The sequence below is a fragment of the Phyllostomus hastatus genome, unplaced genomic scaffold (genome assembly GCF_019186645.2).
Source record: "Phyllostomus hastatus isolate PE091 unplaced genomic scaffold, TTU_PhHast_1.1 phas_contig_1, whole genome shotgun sequence".
Classification (NCBI taxonomy): domain Eukaryota; kingdom Metazoa; phylum Chordata; class Mammalia; order Chiroptera; family Phyllostomidae; genus Phyllostomus; species Phyllostomus hastatus.
This window is the reverse complement of record NW_025333498.1, coordinates 29,085,872-29,109,009: the sequence shown is the minus strand read 5'-3', so window position 1 is coordinate 29,109,009 and position 23,138 is coordinate 29,085,872. Positions and strand designations below refer to the sequence as shown.

The 23,138-nt window shown below is 37.2% G+C and overlaps 1 protein-coding gene across 4 annotated transcripts in view; it reads right to left on the bottom strand.

Annotated features, from left to right (window-relative positions):
- Positions 1-23,138, bottom strand: part of ITGB6 (integrin subunit beta 6) — a 149,170-nt gene that overhangs the window by 16,395 nt on the left and 109,637 nt on the right. For all 4 annotated transcript variants that reach the window (XM_045853130.1, XM_045853294.1, XM_045853213.1 and 1 more), the window contains 4 exons: positions 15,755-15,889; positions 15,128-15,545; positions 8,010-8,232; positions 5,259-5,356 (listed from right to left, as the gene is read on the bottom strand). In XM_045853130.1, coding sequence (XP_045709086.1) covers positions 5,259-5,356; positions 8,010-8,232; positions 15,128-15,545; positions 15,755-15,889 — 874 coding nt within the window. The remainder of the gene's footprint in view (positions 1-5,258; positions 5,357-8,009; positions 8,233-15,127; positions 15,546-15,754; positions 15,890-23,138) is intronic.

The following is a 23,138-nucleotide window of genomic DNA, read 5'->3' as shown; positions in this document are numbered from 1 at the left end:
TGAAGTATTGTGTAGCTCAGGGGCCAGCAGGATAAAGGTAAACCTCAGATCAAAAAAGCCTAGGATGACAGTTGCTTAAACATTCAGCATAGCCTCTTTCTTAACTAAAAAAATAATAACAATCCAGTTTTCCTTAAATCTTTTCCAAATAGAAATTATTTTCTTACTGAGCTTATTCAAGAGGCAGAAAACAAATGTCATATCAGAAATTAAAAAGATAGTAAAATGGTCAACCTAAGATATTAACACTATTTGTCAAAGATTCTAGTGGTCTGGTATAGATGCCAAAATTAGGTAGCATTTTCCCAGTTTAAAAACAACTTACTTAAAGTTCCCCTATCTTATAAGTTGGAGACTTTTCATGATACAGTTACACACATTTTTACTGAAACCTGTAAATACAATGATGTTTGTTATTAACCTAAAATTTAAAACACATTTGTCTAAGTGTACTGTGACACAATGGATCAGAATATTAAAACTGGGATTGTCCCAGATAACCTTGAACATACTCTTGCTAAACTTAGAAATTTTCTAATTAGCTTCAATATAAAAAAGTTTTAATAAAAGAGAATCTATATGTGTTGCTCTGACTCTAGCAAAAAAAATAGGCTGTTTTTTGGCTCAAGAATGTCATAGCCATAAAAAGATAGAAATATTAAGTAGGTTTGCCTTTAATGTCTAAGATAAAAACTTCATGTCAGGGTTTGTGAGAAATATACCTATATTATCTATAAAAAGAGGGACTAGTAAATATTTAGTAATATTAATAAAATTTCAGATGATTGGTTTAAGTGTTTATGAATCTATTAGAAGCACCTGTGTACATAGGGATATTGAGCAATCAAATTACAAATCATTCTAATTTGGTCATTTCCAAATGTTTATGCAGAGCAAAGGAAATCATCGACAAAATAAAAAGACAACTCACAGAATGGGAGAACATATTCACTGATATATCTGGTAAGTGGTTAATATCCAACGTTTATGAAGAACTTATAAAACTCAACACCAGGAAAAAAAAGCCCCTCAAAACCCTAAATAACCCCATTTTAAAAAGGGCAAAGGCCTTGAATAGACACTTATCCAAAGAGGACATACAGATGGCCAATAGACATATGAAAAAATGCTCAATGTCACTAATCGTCAGAGAAATGCAAATTAAAAGCACAACAAGATATCATCTCACACCTGTCAGAATGGCTACCATCAATAAATCAACAAACAAGTGCTGGTGAGATTGTGGAGAAAGGGGAACCCTTTTGCCCTGTTGGTGGGAATGCAGACTGGTACAGCCAATGTGGAAAGCAGTATGGACATACCTCAAAACATTAAAATGAATCTGCCTTTTGACCCAGTGATCCCACTTCTGAGAATATATCCCAAGGAACTTAAAACACTAATTAGAACATAAGCACTCCTATGTTCATTGCAGCATTATTCACAATTGCCAAGATATGGAAGCAGCCCTAGTGTCCATCAGTAGATGAGTGGATAAAACAACCATGGGACATTTACACAATGGAATTCTACTGAGCCATAAAAAGAAGAGAATTTTACCCTTTGCAAACAGTATGGATGGACCTGGAGAACATTATGCTACGTGAAATAAGCTTGTAAGAGAAAGACAAATATTTATAATCTTACTCATATGTGGAATCTAATGAACAAACTGAAATAACAAGGAAAATGGGGACGGACTCATAGATGGAGAGCAGGATGACAGCTCATGGGGGAGTTGAGGCTTGAAGGGATTGGGCAGAAAGGAAAAAGGACTCATGGACATGGACAACAGTGTGGTAACTGCTGGGTGAAGGGGGTGTAAGGGAACTAAATGGTAATGGAAAAAATACAATAAAGATAAAAAATGCCCCCTCTCCCCCACCAAAAAAAGAAATCTAATTGCAAACCATTCTCATTTGGCCATTCCCAAATGTTTATGATTATCTAAATCACCTCGGAGTTCTGAAAATATAGATTGTAGAGATCCACCCTTGGGCATTCTATTTGAGAGATCAGTAATATGTACAGGTGTTTGTATTTTAGTGAGGTGTTTAATAGTATTTTTAATAAAGTGGTTCTGATAAAGAGGTTTGTGAACCTCTGGGCAACAGTTGATTAATGAAATTTGTGTTATTTCACATGTTTGATAGCAACAGACCTGAATATATATAATTCATACTTTAGTCATTTCTTAGACAGCCTTCAACACATTTCCTCCTGCCAAGGCACTCCAATGAACTAAGATTCATCAAGTCTTGGGGAATATGCCTTTTCCTGTTCAGCTTGTTTTTTCCTTCCCTCCTTCTCTCCACCATGACAGTGCACACGCACTCTGTTCCTCTCGAACTTACTTGATGGAACATTTTATTCTCAGGTAGAAAATATGTGGAGAGCTTATAACACTCTTTTCAGTAATATTAATCCTGTTTTTCTATTTTGTTTTAAATAGCTACACTGAAGCACAGGGAGGCTTAGTTTACTTGGCCAGGATTATTTAAGTTTTAATGGAACTGCTAATACGACCTTTAAATCATGACTCCCTTCTTACTTTAATTAATTCACCACTCCTTTTCATGATGCTTAGGACTCTAGACTTGGCCTGTTTTACAGTGTTTGGGTATTAAAATGGTATTATTGAATTTGTAATGAAAGGGTCCAGCTTGGGCTGGAGATTTGCATAATTAGCTGCTAAGGTTTTCTTTTGTTGTTCCTAAGAAATGAAACTTTCTTTTTTACCCACCTTTATGAGTGCCAGCAGTGCTGCTGTTCTAGAATAATACAATGAAAATAAGATCTCAGGCACTCCAGGAACTCATACTTAGATAGAAAGGAAGAAATGTGAGAATGGGGGTGAGGAGGCCCGGGTCTAGCAAGGTCCAGGAAAAACGGGGAAAATATAAACCGTCTGTACCATTGAACCAAGATAACTATGTGTTTAAGACCTCTGCTCCAGGGCCAAGTCAGTAGTTTTCAGAGAAAACAGTTTCCCAAGGAGGAAAAAAAAAAAAGGGTTCTGTGGTCAGATAAGATTGAGTACCTAGAAAACTGTGTATTTATCACAGCCACTTCCCTTTGCCTCTCCTGAAAATTTGCAATGCACATGTAAATTACTGTGCATAAGAACTCACAGGAGTCCTTCAAGAAAACAAAAGGCTTAGCTTCCTATCTCCAAAATGTATATGACCATGGAGATTTATTTTGTTTGTTTAGCACTTTTAGAATTAGCGTCTGATGGAACACATGGAACACACCATGAGCAACAATGCTCTGAGTACATGGATGTTGGGGTAAATTAATGATGTCTCTTTCAGTAAAATGAATTGAATAAAGTTAAACCATGCTCTCATAAGTCATCACTGAGCAGTCTGAGAACAATTTATTGGGATTATAAAGTTATACTCATTTTACTCTCCCTGTCTTTGTTGGGGAGGGTGAGCTGATAAAAGACCGTATGAAAGAGCAAATATGTCATGATAATTTCAAGGAGATCTGATCAATAGCATAACTGGGCAAGTAAGTTGAAATAGGACTTATAAACAGGCTCATTACAAAAGTGACTTTCCAATTCACAGGCTGACAATTATATGTCTTTCCCAAATTCATCAAGATTAGTGCTTTTAAATGGTATTAGTAATCCAATTATTATTTTTAACTCCTGAGTTAGAAATAGTTGCATTTCCCTTTCTTGAAGATGATTTAGTCAATTACACAAAAAAATAATGCAAATATTTTAAATGCCACTTGAGACCTAGTCTTCATCTCAAATCCAAGCATAAGGATAAGGTACTGAGAAAACTATGTATTTAAATATAGTAATGCCCTGGTCATGATTTACATGTTTCCAAGGTTCACTCCTTTTTTCCCCTTACATATTAGATTTTCCATGCTGCTACTGAATTGAGTTCTAGTGATTTGCAGGGCATTTCTTACAATTTTTAGTCATTTCTTGGACACCCCTGGCAAATATCCCAGATGTTTGCTGTGAAATTAAGCCAGAAGGATATGCCGAGACCTTGCACTAGTTACTAATGTGGACAGCCCACGAATGGCACTTTACTCAGTGCTTTGCGGGTGTCTTACCTTTGTTATTAGTATAAGGTTTACACCATTTTGTCCAATTTACAGCTATTTGACATATTTTTCTTTAGTCAACAGAAAAAACACAGACGAGGGGTTTTATGAGCGCTAATCATGCCCCTCCATATGAGGTTACTCAACTGTGTACAATCTGAAATCTCAATTTTGAAACAATGTAGGTAATTTTCAAAACAATATAAATGTCACCAACTTATTTCTCCTTGAAAATGGATTAATTTTGGTATCCTAATTCCATCTATTCCAGACACATATCCTAGAGGGCTGTGAATTAGTGTCTTGATTATGCCACCCCACCGGAGATACATCTTGGTGGCCCTCTGAAGTGTGCAGAGCAGCTGTCCCCCTGAGCAGCATGACAACGCAGAAGGTTTGCAGTGATGGAAAAACCAGTTCCCCCAGATTGTCCCTTTAGGAGGAGTCAGTTATCTTCTTGGTTTTAATGTTCACAAATTATCTTTTAAATGGCTTTCCCGGCTAAAATACAACCCATTTAAATATTTGAGATGTCAATTTGCCAGTAGAAAAAATCTGCTTTTAAGTAATTACATTTAAAAATGACAGGCGGAAAGCAAGAGCTGGGATTGCTAAGCAGTTAAAGGTATCAGGCTCTTCTCATATTTGGGGGTGAGACAGTGGGGAGTTAAGGGTGGCCATGCAATGCTCATGTTTGGAAAGTTGGGAGTGAAAGCATTCCGAGGGGAGGGGAAGAAAAATGGTCCCTAACCAACAACTGCCTGGTGTCTGAGGACTTACCAGGAAACTCATGTTACACTCTGCGCTGTCCTATTTTGAAATAAGGCCATCAGATGATAGAGGATGATTTCAGGCTTGGGAGGTTAACATTTAGACATTTCTTCAATGTTTTTCTTTCTAATTCAAACAATATAGCATTCTGGAATTCTCTACAATTGCATTTGTTAAGCAGAGGTGAACTTGCAAATGGAGCTGAAGTCAAATGAAATAGCCTTGACTTTAAAATTCTTGTATCCCCAACCATCAAGATTGAGGCTTGTGGAATACATTTCCCTTTAACAACTAGAATGAGTGAACTAACACTGCGGTATAAACGCAGTCAAGCTACCAAAAACCCTAGCACAGAGTTTCTGCCTCTCAGGAACTATGTAAAGAAAGGGAAAACAATTTAAGACAAAGAGAACCTTCTTCTTCATTGATGGTCACGCCAGCAAGTTTGCATTTGTCAGCACATTCTTCGCGGGCCTGGGCATCTTCAGACAGGTGGCATTCAATGCAGCTCCTGTGAACATTATTCAACAGAGCTTATCAGTTCATGCTGGCAGCTGGGATGTTGCTTTAATGCTGTAGCAGCAATTCATGCTACAGGAGTGTCTCATACAGGACGATGCCTTTTGTTACTTTCCTAAGATAGTTGGGTGATGTCCAAGTGGAAGCTGCTTTATTCTGATTTCCACTCAGTAATCAATGTTCCCTGAGCCAGCCTTGATAATAATTACTAACCTCATTTATCTCTAATGATTGCTTAAGTTTTTTTTTAAAAAGTCAATTACAAAGCCTCCTAATTATTTTGGTATTTGATTTAGCTGTGTTTTCTTTTCTGATTTTCCTGGGAAGGGTTTATGCTGCTAAAATGTAATTATAGATTAGACAAAGTTTGAATTTCTTAACAGAAGTAGTCCATATTTTAACAAGAATTCATACATGTCATGAATGACTATTTTTAAAAAAAGGTTCACTTTTCTGTAACTCTTTAAAGTTAATCTAAACAGTGATAGGGATATTTTCAAAAGCTGAGAATTACAGCCTGGATCCTCATTAATGCAGGCTTTTAAATAAAAGATTGTTACTTACAGAAAAGTGTGTTTCTAAGAACATAGCCCAGAAATTAAGTTATTGTAATGATGTCTATATAACAAAGTAAAACTTGGACCCTGAATTAACCTTATGCTGAAAATCACTTAACAAACAGATTGTATGTGGAGTAAGCCAACACAGCAAAAGTTTTCTTACTGTGCACATATATCATGGTGCCTCTCTCTTCCACTGGCCATGGAAACATACACTCTTCTCAGCATCTGTTCCCCACCCTCACCCATGCCTTGTCACATCTCAGCTGAAACCTCACTTCCTTAGGCAAGTCTTCCATGACTCTTACCAGTTAGTTCCCTACAGTGGGCGCCTCTGAGTTCCCTTGAAGAAAGGGCTTGAGAGCAGCAATCTATGTGGGGATAGAAGTCTTGTCTGAAAGTTTCCTTGCATTGTATGCATACTGCATTTATCTAAGTTTTATATTTATTTGGAGTGGCTTTGCGGGATGTTGCTGCAGATGGTGGAAGCCCTTAGACCCTCTGCCCCTTTGTGTGTCTCACTGATGGCTGCCCAGGCCAGTCTGGCGGGCCTGTCTCCTGCCGTACATGGGGTTTCTGCCTTAAAGCACCTTATGTATCGCCTATTGTAACTGTCAGTCTAAGTATCATCATAATTACTTTTGTTTTTTAAATTTTATTGTTCAGTTACAGTTTATATACAGTATTATTTTGTATTAGTTTCAAGTATACAGCATAGTGGTTAGACAATCACATACTTTCATAAAGTGTTCCCTCTGATATTTCCAGTATGCTAATCATGATTACTTTTAAATATGTGATTTTCCACTAGATTCTCATCACCAGTGATGGTGGGAGCTATAACAGTTTTGGCCATCACTCTGTGCCTGTGGCCTAACATGATCCCTGGCATACTACTGTGCACCTCCTTGGTAAATGAATGCGTGAATGAATAAATGGAAGTATGGACTCATTTCAGAACTAACATAAACACCACAGAGATCACTTTGGTCAACCTGATTCCTCAAATTTAAACTACTTTGACTATTAATTTCTTATCTTATAAACCAGATTTGAGATTGAATCATGTTAACATGATAACATGTTAACACAGAAGACAAAATAGAAAAATAATAGAAGAAACAACTTAAAAGGACATTTTACATTAAATTCTATTCAGATAAGTCTATGTCCCCATCTTCTTGGCATACGTCCAGGCACAGTGACAGACAACTTTTAACACCTGAATGGTGAGCAACCACTGAGCAAATATGGGTTTTCTTCATTCACATTGGAAATGCAAATGCCACCACTTTGGGTACCAGAGTTAATGAAAATATGAGCTGTTTAAACATCTTGGCTGCACAATGTATCATACACTAATGTCATAACACAACCAATTTGGAGACTTGTTTCACTTAACCTACAAGTGTTGCCCCACTTCCATTAAGAAGTTAGCTGCCAACCCAAAAAACCAGTTTCTTTTCTGGAGAATAAGAAAGTATGTTTTGTTTTTGTTGTTGTTGTTCATATGGTATAAAAGGAAATATAATCCGTAATAGTTGTACAGAATGACAACCAAAGGAAGGTGCCAAAGAGCATGAGTGGTAAGGAAGAGGGAAGAAACTGAAAGCCAGGATTGTCTTTCTGCCTCTTTGCCTCCAAGGGTCTGTAGATAAGAATGAATCAGTATGGTCAGGCTTATAAACTTGTAGATAAGAAAGAAGCTTATCTGTTTCCCCTGAAGAAGTACTGAATGTAGGTGTCCTCGTCTACCCCCAGGGTATTCCTTACGTGTGAATGGCTTTGTAACTGAGAGGCTATCTGATGTTATCAGTGTGGGACATCAGCTCAGCTTCCCTTGCTGGTCTCTAGCAGGAATGTGACATTGTGGTCCTGGGTAATCAGGACTGACAAAGAGGGAAGCGAAGGACTGCTGTTCCAGGCTGACGATCACAGGGGCCTTATGGACTTGTGTATTTTGATGGATGCTTGGAGACCAAACCCAGCAAAAGCAATCTGACATTTGAATTTATCAAATGTTATTATAACTTTGATCATCATGAAATATGTGGACAAAGGGACTGAAGAAAGTAGAGACCTTACCGTTTAGAGTTACAGAGATCACCACAGGTAGGACAACGTTCACAGGTCAGCCCTGAGGCTCCGGGGTGAGTGCAAACACATCTGCCACAAACGCAGTCCCCTCGCCCACTGCAAAGCACCCCGTCTTCAGAGGTGCATGAGTCCATACTGGTTGTACAGTTACAGTACTCGCCAGTCCAGCCAGCCCTGCACACGCATTCACCACAGTCACAGTCGCCATTATCTGTAAAACAAAATGCCCTGTGTTTCTTAGGGTCAAAACCTCGTTCAGATTTTTGGGACCATCTTTTCTGTTTGCCTTTAAACATTGTCAAAATGACTGAAGAAATCAAATGAGTGTGTGTGGAGAGAAAAAGGCAGTGAGAACAGATATTTTATGGAATATGTTCTGTTAACTGTGTATATTTATTGATTTGGCCTCTTAACTGAAGACCAATTTGATTACTTGATGTTATATCAAAGAGAATTCATAGCCAGATGAAAGGAGATTGTCGCTTTCACAGTATTTTGTTTTAAGTTAAGGTGCCATAGGATAGAGATACAAGACAGACCTGGATAATACCCCATATCTACAACACTCAAGCTCAATAATCATGAAAACCTCATCTATAAAACAGAAAGAATAAGATCTACTTCCAATGGTTGTGATCAAATGAGATAACGTGTCAATCTCCTAGCTCTGCATTCACTCATTAGATGTCCTACAAATTCTCAATTTGTGAGTGCTCAACAAATTTGTTTATTTAACAAACTTTAATTGAGCATATATCATGTGACAAAGATTGTATTAGGCGTAAAGATACAAAATTAAATAAGACAAGGTCGCTGAGCTTATAGTCTAGTGTCATGAGACAGACAAATAAATATTACTATTAATAAATACAATACAATATGATAACTATTATACTCACAAGGGAAGAGTTTCCAAATTAGACTAGAGATTTGGGGAAGTTTCCAGAGGAAGTGATGCTTGAGCTGAGTTTGGAAGATAAAGATAGAAGATAGAAGAGGATTACATGCATTTTAAGCAGAGAAAAAAAAAAAAGCATAGTTTACACCAGAAGTTTGTCATTGTGTGATCTGCCTAATACCCTCAGAGGTTTCAGGTGGATAGGGCCAAGGGTGGGGCAGGAGGGAATGTGGGGAGGAGAGAAAGTCTGCAAAAAGTCAGAAATCACATCATGTAAAGCTTTGTGGACTAAAGTAAAAACTTTTGTCCTGAAAGTTATGGAATTTTAAATAGCGGAGAAACCTGAACAGATAGATATGTGTCTAGAAATATTCTGGCATCAGTAGAGTGGGTCAAACTAGACAAGAAAACCAGTTAGGAAGATTTAGGACCCTGGGACTTTGAGAATGGAGAAGAAGGGGTATGCAATCAGGTGACGGGCTGCTCCAGGTGTGGGTGTGATTGGTGCTGGATAGAGGGGGAGAGGAAGATATAGAGGGATAGAACCCTCCCCAGGTGACCAGACTGAGCTGCTAAATGGGTGGTGCAGCTTTTCACTGACCTAGAATGAAAGTTATCTCATGCTCTGCCTTATCCTCAGTGCCTGGCATAGAGTAGTGCTCAATTATTGAATGAATAGACCATTCTGAAGCAGAGCAGGAAGAGAAGCTTTGAGTGGGAACAAAACAAGGTCAGTTCTGGTTCTGTTGAGTTTCAGGGACCTGTGGGACATCCTAGTAGGCAGTTAAATACAGTTAAACTTTGAACAACATAGCGGTTAGGGATGCTGACCATGTTCCCCCCCCCCCCCACATAGGTGAAAATCTGTATAATTTTTGACTTCCATAAAACTTAACTACTAACAGCCTACTGTTGACCAGAAAGAAACCTTATTGATAGCAAAAGTAGTCAATCATCACATGTTGTGTATGTTACGTGTATTCACACAATGAAGTACACTAGAGAACATAAAATATTACTAAGAAAGTCATATGGAAGAGAAAATACATTTACAGTATTTATTCAAAAAAATCTATATATAAGTGAACCCACAAGGTTCAAGCATGTGTTGTTTAAGGGTCAACTGTATATACAGGGTAGGGCAAAAGTAGGTTTATAGTTGTGAGTATGCAAATCACAGAGTTTATTCTTGTATTATTTATTAATTATTATATTATTTTCCATACAAACAACTTTCCCCCCATCCTGTATATGGACCTGAAGCTTGCAGTTTGGGATCTACTAAAGATAGATGGCAGTTGAAATTGCTGTGGATCAGGTCATAGGGGATGCAGGTTGTGTGACAGAATCCCTGTAGAGCACTTAAAATGTGATCAGAGAAAGGGATCCTTGTAGAAGGGGCTGGGAGGTAAGAGGGGAAGGGGGGATGTTGCAGAAGCCTAGGGCAGAGATGGCTTGAAGAAGGAGGGGCATAGAGACTTGCTACAGGTAAGTATCACATCCAGTCCTGAAAAACTCCTTGTGGATCTGGACACATAATACTGTAAGAAATACTATGAAATAATAAATAAAGTGCTTAATATAATGCGCATGTGTATTCTTTCCATAATATTTTTGGGGGTTCTTGCCCTGCCCAAGATACTAAAATAGGCATTTGTGTTCCAAACAGATAATATTTAGTTATAAATTTTATAACTGGTACTTTTCTTCAAGAAAAAAAAAGTGTATCAAGCATTGCCTCATAGGTTTTGCTCTTCTAGCAACTTTCTGAAGGTACATAGGAGAGGTGGTGGTAGGTGAGTGCACAGATCTAGAGCCAGATAGCCAGAATCCTGGCCCAAGTACTTCTTGGCTAAGTGAACTTGGGGAAATTACTTAACCTTTCTGTGCCTTAGTTTCCATCATCAATAAGGAGGAATTATTAATATCTACTTGACAGGATTATTATTAAGGTTACATAAGATAAGCTTCAGGAAAAATAAAACTAAGTGATGAAGAGATAACCAATCTATCAGATGCAAAGTTCAAAACACTGGTAATCAGGATGCTCACAGAATTGGTGGAGTATGGTCACAAAATAGAGGAAAAAGTGAAGGCTATGAAAAGTGAAATAAACAAAAATATACAGGGAACCAACAGTGAAGGGAAAGAAACCAAGACTCAAATCAACAGTTTGGACCAGAAGGAAGAAATAAACATTCAACCAGAACAGAATGAAGAAACAAGAATTCAAAAAAATAAGGAGAGGCCTAAGAACTTCTGGGACAACTTTAAATATTCCAACATCTGAATCATAGAGGTGCTAGAAGGAGAAGAGAAAGAGCAAGAAATTGAAAACTTATTTGAAAACATAATGAAGGAGAACTTCCTCAATCTGGCAAAGGAAATAGACTTCTAGGAAGTCCAGGAAGCTCAGAGAGTCCCAAAGAAGTTGGACCCAAGGAAGCACACACCAAGGCGCATCATCATTACATTACCAAAGATTAAAGATAAGGAGAGAATCTTAAAAGCAGCAAGAGAAAAGGAGACAGTTACCTACAAAGGAGTTTCTATTACACTATCAGCTGATTTCTCAAAAGAAACCTTGAAGGCAAGAAGGGGTTAAAAAGAAGTATTTGAAGTCATGAAAGGCAAGGACCTACATCCAAGATGACTCTATCCAGCAAATCCATCTTTTAGAATAGGAGGGCAGATAAAGTGCTACCAAATAAGATCAAGTTAAAAAAGTTCATCATTACCAAACCTTTATTATATGAAGTGTTAAAGGGACTTGTCTAAGAAAAAGAAGATCAAAACTCTGAACAGTAAAATGACAACAAACTCACAGCTATCAACAACCAAACCTAAAAAAACAAAAACACACTAAGCAAACAACTAGAACAAGAACAGAATCACAGAAGTGGAGATCACATGGAGGGTTATTACCAGGGAGGTAGAGGAGGGAGAATGGGGGAAAAGACACAGGGAATAAGTAGAATAAATGGTAGGCACAAAATAGACAGGGGGTCATTAAGAATAGTATGGGAAATGTAGAAGCCAAAGAACTTATATGTATGACTCATGGACATGATCTAACAGGGGGTAATGCTGGTGGGATGTGAGGTGCAGAGTGGAGGAGAATAAAGGGGGGAATGGGACAACTGTAATAGCATAACCAATAAAATATATTTAAAAGAAAAAATGCATATACACACTAAAGGTGTATTATATCTTTGTAATGAAAGGTAAGAGTTGAAATTTATCTGGATCTATAACATTAAGACATATTCTGACTGCATTTCATAACCTATTTAATTCTTAATTGAACTAATTAATTCAAAGCTAAGAATAGTTAGGTGATTTAGGCCAAACCATTATTATACATAAGTTATCCTCTAAACTACAATTGCTTTTTGTTCTTCCTCGGCAAAAGAGGAAATTTTCTTGCATGATAGGGAAAGATTGCTATAGTGAAGTTTATCCTTAAAAATAAATACAATTTATGAATATTGTTAAGTGAAATGTGCATGTCCAGATGCTTTGGAAATGCCCAAGTGTATCATTGCATAAGAATTAGTTGGCAGAAATCTAGAATATCTTTCAGGAGCTTTGTTCAGAATTAAGAAACCTTTTTCTTTGTTTATTTGTTTGTTTTTTTTCTTAACAATTTTCATTTTATTTTCTTAATTTAAATATTTTGTTTATGTTATTATAGTCCCAATTTTCCCCCTTTCCCCCCATCTGCCCTGCCTGCCCCTCACTCTCACAGTCAATCCCCACACTGTGGTCCATGTCCATGGGTCATTCATATATATTCTTTGACTAATCCTGTGGACTTCTTGAAAGAAGGTTGAAGAAACCCTTCTTTCTGTGCGTCTTCTGCAACCATCAACCTAGTCATAAAAGTTGTTAATTGATGCCCACAAGCAACTAATTATCTTAAATACCTGTTCATAACACCACCACAACAAAACCTTTATAATAGCTTCATGTAGAAGCAAGAAGAAAACTAAGAATCACGAAAAAAAGTATCAGGCTCTTTCAGAGCAATGGATCTTTCTGGAATGCCACTGACTGATAACTGTAAGTGCATACTGGCAGGAAGATTTTATTTGCCTATTAGAGTTTCTAGCCTCATACAAGCAAAATATAAAAGACTAATGGAATTTGGGCAAGAAATAAAAGGAGTGGAGTCCTGTATCTGTGAGTGCCTACAGATGGAGAGGAGCACTGTGATAACAGCCCTTTGGAGAAGCGGCACATCGTTGTGAAGTAAGTGAGGTCTACACAAGAACTGAAGCTGTAGCATACTTGGGGCTCTGCTGTGAACGACAGTGTCCATTCACAAGACCAGGCACGTAGTAGGTACTCCATAACTATTTGTTGAATTTGGATAACTGTACTTAATTTTATCATACCTTCTAATAAGGGACATTACTAATAATAGAGTAACATCCTGTGCAATGTTACCAAAAAAACAAAATAGCTTTGAAAAACAGTAATGGTTGGGTACCATAAATTACCCCAAAGAATGAAGGCAATCAGCACTGGTGAAGTTTGGAGTCCAACTGAAGTAATCATTGTATTTTCTAAGTAGAATTTCTTTAGCAATCACTGCATCTGGTACAAAATGGCACTACTGTCAGACCTTGTGAACTACGATGCACAGATCAAGTCCCAGTTTTTTTAGTTTATTTCTGTTTGCATGCATGGTATAAAACAAAATGAAAGACCATCAAGAAAGTGGAAGAACTGTGTTACTGAACACAATTCAGCAATTTGTACTGCCCTAGATCTCTTTGATCTAAGATTTAAAGGGTGAAATATAGGTGGGATTAGTATTGCTATTATATTGTATTAGATTACACTTAGGATTTTTTGAAAGGCAATTTCAAATGTTTTGAGCACATATATTATCAGAAGATTTTTATTAGAAATGCAATCTGGGGTTCTGCGGAAAATATGCTTCCCAAGACATGACAGTAGTCTTTGGCTTTAGATTTTGTCCTGTGTACATGCTGTGAAAAGAAGACTAATATGGGTTTGGAAACACACCCACTAAATAAAGAAATACACCTTGCAGTGAAAAGGGAGAAAAATGTGTCTCATTCTGGACAGACCCTAGATTTTTCACTCTCTGGGGGAAGAGAGAAGGCAGCCTCAGAGGGACCTATTCCTAGCAAAAGCAGCAGTAGAGAAATGAAGTGTAGGTACACTTCTAACGGTATCCTAGGGTTTTCAAAGAGTGTGGAATACTTTGTGGTTTCTTTACTTAGGCCCCCTTTCCTGAAAATCAGTCTCTTTCATATGATCCCGACACTGTGGTTTGGGAAACACAACTTGCTTAGTTTTCTCTGAAGATAATGGCTTTCTGTTTTGAAAAGCTGCCTGCTCACACAATGTGAAAAGGGAAGACATGAGAGCTTAAATTCAGCACTTACTATTTTGACTGTGATCATTTTAGAATATATGAACACATTTGTAAATCTTGTCTTAATAGATAATCTTTAAATACATACACACATATCTGAATGATGACATAGCAGTCATGTTATATATATTATATTCTTTAAAGTGGTTTTATATCTACAAAGAATATTAGAACATGAGTATTTCCATTTAAAAATTTTCTCAATTTCAAAAAATTTCAGAATTTTATTTTTTACCCTATCAAAACCATCTTTATTATACCCAGTTTCTAACTTAGTACCTATCACATAATGGATGTTAAAAAACATTTGTGAAAATAAGGGCTCTGAAAATCCCTTAAGGCTTTTTGTATCCTTTGTTCTTGACATTATGCCCCTTAAACAGCTTGTTTTTAATGTTTTCCAAAGTAATAGGCATTTAAGAGTTGGGTGTGATACCCAGCAGACTGATCCAGAAAAGTCTGAAACATAATGAAGTTCAAATTACATGAAGTTGTGCGGAGTCTGTGTAATAACCAAAAGGAAGGCATTTTCATCTTTTACCTGTTTACTATTTGGGAAATAATAATAGAGATGCAAATTGAATTGTCAGTTATCTCTCTCCAAATGAATGCAAGAACCAGAAAAAAAATAGAAAAGATCAGTTACTTTAGGTCTAAAGATTAACCCATCTCATCTGATCAGCAAATATTTATTGAGCATCTACTATGCCCAAGCAATTGTGGAAGTTTTAAAAAATGAAGAGCCCCTTCTTGACACTTACCTAGCAGAAGAATAAGGTGGACTTAGATGTAACCTACCTCCACAGAGCAGCCCTTTGTGTCTCACGCAGGAGAAATTGTCACACTGGCAGTAAGGCCCGTAAATGTTTCCATAGGGAGACAAGTGGCAGATGCACTGCCCACAGTAGCAATCGCCTCTTCCACTGCATGAGGGGTAATCCGGGGCCTCCTTGCAGGCATTTGTGCTCATGATGTCCTCCCCACACTCGCAATGAGGACCCATGTGGCCGGGGTTGCAGGCACACACACCACACTGGAAGGAGCCATTCCCATTGTGGCATTTGGAGCTGTTCACTTCCACTTCTTTTTGACAGTCACAGATGCATTCTGGAGTGACAAGTATTTCTAGGGCATCCCCGAGCCCTACAGGCTTTATGATAATGTGCCTGCTTCTTTTCTCACAGTTTGGTATACTCACAGTCACGTTGAATGAAGCCTGGAAAAGAAAATGCTAATTATCTTCTATGCACCAAAATGCATGGGAGGAAACCAAGCTACATGGGAATCTGCTTTGCCAAAAGCATTTACGTGTTAGGAAATCTTTATTAGGAAATTCTTGAAGGGAAAAGTCCAGCTTCAGCACACTAAGGTAACTCCTAACTTATCCTAATATTTTTTCAGACCATCTATGGGCCATCTACTTACCGTGTCTCCCACTTTCATGTGAGAGCATTTCTTTTGGTGTGGGAAGAAGGTGCTGTTGTTACAGATTGCCGTGAATGACAGGTTAAGTCCTTCTGTGTCTCCTAATACTTCCAGCTCCACCTCAGACCGTAGTTCCTTTCATTAAGACATAAAGAGTTAAATGAGGTTGCAACTGGAAAACACAGCCAGAAGAAGAATCTGGGAATCATGTTTATTGAACTACAGAAGAATAAAGTTAGACTGTGCATAAAGGAAATTCACAATATCAGTCAAGCAAGCAAGATACACACGTACAACCATATTTTATCAAATCTAAGATGTTAGCAATTATAAGATTCACCATTATTTGATAACAAACTATGACAAAATACCTCAAAGTCATTCTGTACAACATATTAATCAATGCCATAAGTTTGTCATTGCTTTGAAAATTATTTTACCTATTCTGAGAGATCTGGAAAATTCTCTGGCCCTGAGTTGCATTGTTTGGCATATAAGAGGCAATTCTTTCACTTGTACTGAGCAACAAAGTGTAACATCTTTTTCTTGTAACTGCCATAATTTTTCAGTTCCCATAAAGCAGCTGGTGGTTGCTTTGCAAGGAATACAGAACTGCAGTCATTCCCCCAATAATGAATACTGTACTTGCTTCCCTGATATCAAATGTATGCCCTGCAGCTCTGTTTTGGTACATTTCTGCATATATAATAACTTTTCATTTTAATATCAAATCAAAGTGTATACTTTTAAAGATATTTTACAATGACAATTATTCTCAACATTTATAGTACAAAGAGTACTCTTAAAAAATTGGAGTAACTATATAGTTATGCCCAAGTGCATATATACATGTACAGGAAATGAAAACTACAGCATGACTTCTGCCCACTGCCAGCATTTGTGAGACACCATTAATTATCTAAAATGTATCCCAGTTCTAGAGATGTTAAAATGTGGGAGAAACTGTGCCTTGAATTCGTTGAGTACCTATTTTATATTTAGTGTCGAGTCAGGTCTGGGGGAATGAGTCTAAGTCCAGATTTCTTCAAGTGCACCTACCTTCAAGATGATCATCATCTTACTCAAAAAAACCAAGATGGATAGAGTTTCAATCGATGTACCATTAAATTGAAAAACATTATATAATACAGATGAGAGTTTAAGACAGTCCAGAACAGTGAAGGCTGAAGTATTAGAAGACTAGTCCTTAACAGCTGTTGGATTTAGATGTGTGGAGGGGATGACAATGGTATCTCAGGGAAGGAGCTCAGAAGAGAGAAAGATCATCACTGAAAGATCAGTGCCAGGAGTGGTACAGAATGAAGACAAGGGCTTTCAGACCAAGCAAACATTCCAACTGTCCTGGGAGACACCAGACAACAAAGAGGCCTGCAGTTTAGAGAGATGAGTTTAGACCCATGGTAAACATCATCGACAGCTTTTAAGCAGGGGTTCAACCCACTGAAGACACAGTGAGAAGGTAGTTTTCCAAAAGGTGTGTGCAGAACAGACTAGTGGAGGGGATTGGAAGACGTGAGTCAAGAAAGCTGAGATATTGTTGCATTCACCCTGGCCTGAGGCATGAGGATGAGGAACTGAGGCTGCTTGGTATGGATGATATAGATCGAAAGGAGGAAGACTAAATATGAGGCATATAGGTTAGAACAAAGGGGGAGATTAAGGCAAGGTTTTTCAGGAGAAAGAATGTCAAAGAAGGCAGAGGGAGAGCTGTTTTTTTTGGGGGGGGGAGTTAGTGTTACTGTTCAGACTTTGTTCCTCTTTCTTTTAAAAATAAGTCTGTTGACATTGCTCTTAGCAATATTTTTTTGATATTTCTACTTGGGCAAGGGAAACAAAAGAAAAACAAACAAATTGGTCTACTCTACATCAAACTAAGAAGTTCTTGCACAGCAAAAGAAACCATCAACAAAATGAAACACAGCCTTCCAAATGGAAGAACATATTTGCTAATGATATATCTGATAAGGTGTTAATATCCAAAATATAATATATCAAGAACTCATACAATTTAACACCAAAAATACCCAACAATCCTATTAAAAATGGGCAGAGGACATGAATAGACATTTCTCTAAAGAGGATGTACAGATGGTTAATAGACATATAAACAGATGCTCATCATCACTAATGTTTATAGAAATGCAAATCAAAACCATGAGATATCACTTCACACCTATTGGAATAGCCATAATCAATAAATCAACAAACAATAAGTGCTGGTGTGGATGTGGAGAAAAGGGAACCCTTGTGTACTGTAGGTGGGACTGCAAATTGGTATAGTCACTGTGTGGAAAGCAGTATGGAGTTTCCTCAAATAATTAAAAATAGATCTACCTATGACCCAGGAATTCCACTTCTGGGTATTTATCTGAAGAAATCTAAAATACTAATTTGAAAAGATACACACATTCTTATGTTTCCTGCAACATTATTTACAATAGTTGAGCTATGAAAGCAACCTAAGCATCTGTCAATAGATGAATGGGTGAAGAAGTCATGCATAGATACAATGAAGTATTACTCATTTATAAAAAGAATGAAATATTACCATTTGTGACAACATAGTTGGACCTAGATGGTATCATGCTCAGTGAAATAAGTTGGACAGAGAAAGACAAATACATATGATTTCACTTATATGTGGAATCTGAAAAGGCAAAATAAATGAACAAATGAAATACAAAGAGATTTAGGTACAGAGAACTAACTGATTGTCCCTAGATGGAAGGAGGGTTGTGGGGTTGGGTGAAAAAGATGAAGGTAACAAGAAGTACAAATTGGTAGTTACAAAATAGTCCTGGGAATGTGAAATACAGTGTAGGGAGCATAATCAATAATATTGCAATAATTATGTGTGGTGTCAGTTGGGTAGTAGACTTATCGGGGGTATCACCAGAAGTTATATGTCTAACTTACATGTCTGTGTATAAGTTATATGTCTTACTGTGCTGTGTACCTGAAATTAATATAATACTGAATGTCAACTGTAGCTAATTTTTTAAATTAAAAAATAAATAAAAGCGTGTACTTGGGGGGACAAAGCCCAATTATTAAAAATAAAAATAAAATAATATACATTATGAAATATTATAAATTGTTATACTTGAGTTCATCTAAAAAGATTTGAATTCTTATAATCACTTCATTGCTGGGATTTTGAAAGCATATTTAGCTCCAAATTTTCCTTAAGTACAATTTTGCCACCTGCATAGTAAGATTACCTTCTACCAAATTCTTAGTTGTTGACTAAGTCGCTCCTCTTCCCTCCCTGTTTGTTTTCCCATATTGTCACTCCTTCAGCAGATAGACATAGGCTAACTTTTCAGAATATGCACAGAGACTGAAGTGTCATTTCTCACTCCTGAAGATTATTTCTATCATGTCTTAAGATTTTAAATTCAGCTAATGTAGCAATAACATTTACTCTCTGAATCTGTTTTATTTCAACTAATTACAGTTTAAGTCTATTCATTCAGAAAATATTTGAGTGTCCACTGTGTACCAGACACTGATTTAAGTTCTTAGAAAACACAACCACTAAAATCGCTGACCTTTTGTAGTTTATATGCAAGAGTGGGAAGACAGGAAAGAAGAAAAGCATAATAAATAAGAAAATTACATAGCATGCTAGCAGGTGATAAATGCTATAGAAAAAGAGAGGGAGAATGAAGAGTAGGAGAGTGTGTGCAGGGGTGGTAGGCTGCAATTTTTAAAAACTGGCCAGGAGAGGATTCATTAGGAAGCTGGCATTTGAAGGAAGTGAGGAGAAATTAGCCATTCAGATACTTTAAGACGAGTGTTCCAGGAACAGGGTACAGACAATGCAAGACCCTAAGACATGAGTATATCTGGTTTGTTCTGGGAACAGAACAGCAAGGAGACTTGGGCTGCTACCCTGGAGTAGAGAGTTAGAGGCAGGTAACAGGAGGTGAAGTCATAGAGGCAATGGGATGCAGGGGAACAGATCTGGTAGGGTCCTGGTGGGTTGTAATAAAGACTTTGGTTTTTATTCAACATGAAATGAGAAAGACAGTTAGGGTTATATACAGAAGAGTGATATGATAGACTTTGTATTTTTAAAAGAAAACTCTAGGAGTTTTGTGAAAACGGAATATAGGAAACGGAAGGTGGAAATGGGAAGTAGTCTTTAGGAGGTTTTGTGATAACTGCGGTGAATGAGGATGGTGGCTTTGACCAGCGTGAGAGCAGTGGAGGCAGGGACAAGATCAAACTTTAGATGATTCTGAAGACAGAGCCAACAAGATTTTCTGATGAGTGAAATTTGTGGTGTAAGAGAAAGAGGGGGTCAAAGCTGATTTTAAGTTTTTTGGCCCAAGCAAGTAGAAGGATGGAATTACTATCAATTTAGGAGTAAACTATTAGTGAAATATGTTTGGGAGAGTACAGGTTACTCTCCTGATTGTCAGCTCACATATTAACTGACTCCTGGACATCTCTGCTTGGGTATACACTACAGAAATACAGTCTGGTTGCTGGGACCCACTTGAGGTCCATCTATGATCATGAATTTAAAGTGAGGCTCGTTAGCATGATTGCATGTTTTTTCCATTCCCATTCAGCTGTGCAGAGTGAGGGGACAGTTGGATTTAACCAGCACCATGTTTGGCCAAAGAACTTCAAAAGAGCCATAAGGAGCAGAGAAGTTGAAGGTGTGTCTAAGGAGTGAACATAATGATTGAATCTAAGCTGGGGTTCCTGGCAAGAGAAACATGAGGGGGATGAGGAAATATAAAGGGTAGAGGGGATCAATTAATTGGAGATCCCGATGGGTTGAAAGAAATATTAGGAGTGAGCTGAAAAGAAATAGTAGGAGTGAGTTGAAAAGATAGGAAGTGGTGATCAGGAATAAACTGCAAGCAGTTAAGATTATGGAGTTTATAAGCAATGAGAAGGGCTAGGACAAAACACTGCAGATGTGAGAAGGTAATTCAGTGGTAAGTGGACAAGATCGTTGTTGGAACAGAGTTCAAGAAACTGAGAGGGCAGGTATAGGAAAGATTTCACACACACACACACACACATACACACACAGATTGAAATCTTCGAGACAGGAGTAGTGCCGAAGACAGTAAGTAGCACAGTGAGTCAGGAGCTAAATGAGAAATGATCGATATGTTCTGAAAGTCTGTAGATGACAGAAATCAGGAGTAGGGGGTGACATAATCTGACCAAAATGAAGTTCTCAGCACTGTATAATTGAAATATCAAATTGCAAATTTCACCAGGAATATTTTAATGTGAATTTCCCAAAGAAAGGACATAAATGTTTATTTGCATATATCATCATATTCTTCATTCATTTATTGGACATCTACCATGAACCAGGCAAAACAAAACAAACCAAGTCACTTTCTTTCTGGAGCTTAAATACTAGCAGAGAAACTTAGCATTGGGACCATTAATATTTCAGTAGCTTTTATTATGTGCTTAGGGAAGGAAGGAAATTGGCGAATGATAGTCAGATGAATGCACATCTGGTAGTTAAGGTTTTTTATGTCAATGAGGCACTGTAAAATATTGAGCTGAAACTTGTCATCACTGGTTATAAACCACAAATTCTCTGCCTCTGCCCCACTAAAAATCAATCAGAAGCAGTTCCTGTTTTCTCTCAATATAGTCTCATTCCTTTTCATTTATAGACTGGAAAGAAATTCATTCAGTCTATGGATCTCATATTTTAATGTCTTTTTAGAATACATTTAAAAACAACAGAATAGAAAAATAATTTGAACTGTTGCCAAGATCTGTTGCATACTTGATCCAGTGAATCATGAAGTTTCCGTTATAACTCCAGAGCAAGACTGAGACAGGAGATTCACTTCAGACATGTGATGCCTTGATTTCAGGAGCCCTGTAAGTTATATAAGTGACTTGTAACCACAGAGTGAGGCATGTTTCTGACCGAGCAAGCAGGGACATGGACCAGGCTAGTCAGACAGGAGAGGGAGATATTTTTGACAATTCACTGTTTTCTAATTTGCTTAATTTCTTTGAAGATCTTAGTGGCCAGCACTTTTGAGTGAGCTGGGTTAAAGAAAATTGTGTGTCCTCATTCAATGAAGGACTGCTATGTGATTTTCTTTTATTCTACGTGTTAAAACTTCTAATTACTGATAAAGGCAGGGAAAGCTTTTAGTATGTTGTTGACAAGCTTTCCTGTCTGGAAGGATTTCAAGCATGAGCTAATATGGTGATTAATTTTTGATGTGAACGAAGAAAACTGAAGTTTCTGAGAATATGAGTGAAAAAAAAACCCATATTATAATTTTGATGGACATATCTATATTTTATTCTCTGAGGAAATGTATTTGAGCAGGAATACTTTGCTTTTCCCACTTAAGGTGAGTTTCAAAATTGGTGAGGCAATATCAAAATTATTGGGGAATTTTTGCAAAATATGTTGTTCTTCTTCCCTTAAAGTTCTGAGACGTCTGTGAGAGGAATCTGGACACACCTGTTTTCACAAAGCTTCCCAGATGATTCTGAAACATCATGTAGTTAAGGAAAACTGGTTGGGATATGCTAAGTATTGGGATAGGGTGGATATAAGAGTTAAATATAATTTGAAAACATCAAAAGTTAGAATTTTATTCATTAGGTATTATGTGACTGTCTTTAGAGCAAATATTAGAGCTTAGTGCTTTATAAAAATTTACTTTTTTCATTCTTGTCCTAATTTAGACCTTTCTCACTATCTTCGTGTGTGTGTATGTGTGTGTATTTTTACTTTGAAAGTAAACACAAGAAAGAAGGATAATATTTAGGAACCAAAATTACAAAGAATTAGCAATTGGCCATCTGCCACTGATGAATTGAGTTATGAAGCGGGGACAAAGAAAGAAAACAGCAACTCTGTAGGAATGTACGTCATTTTAAGGGAGGAATTCTGTCCTCAGGTACTAATGAACAAAGTTAAGGCAAAAAATACATGTGCATATATAAAACTATACATATATTATATATAATGATAATATATATGTGTAATGGAAAATTTCCCTGGTTCCCCAAAGCAGAGACTCTACAAAGTGTACAAAGTGGCATTGCTCCTGGTGTGCTTTGTGAGGGTTTTTTTTTGTTTGTTGTTTTTTCTTTCTTTTTTTTTTTTGAGTTATGATGTAGTCTCATTAAACTTGTGGAGCTGGCAATTTAAACTTGTTTTTTTCCTTTTCTTTTTTCAGGCAAGGAAGAGGGGAGATTAATTGTATGAGTCATGGATTCTTTTCAGTAGGCTTAAAACTTTGCTGTTGGTTATTGTTATAAAAACATCCTCAACTTTATGATCAGGTGTATGATTTTTCTACCTTTGGCCCCACCTCTCAGGAACACTTTCTGCAAATAAAAT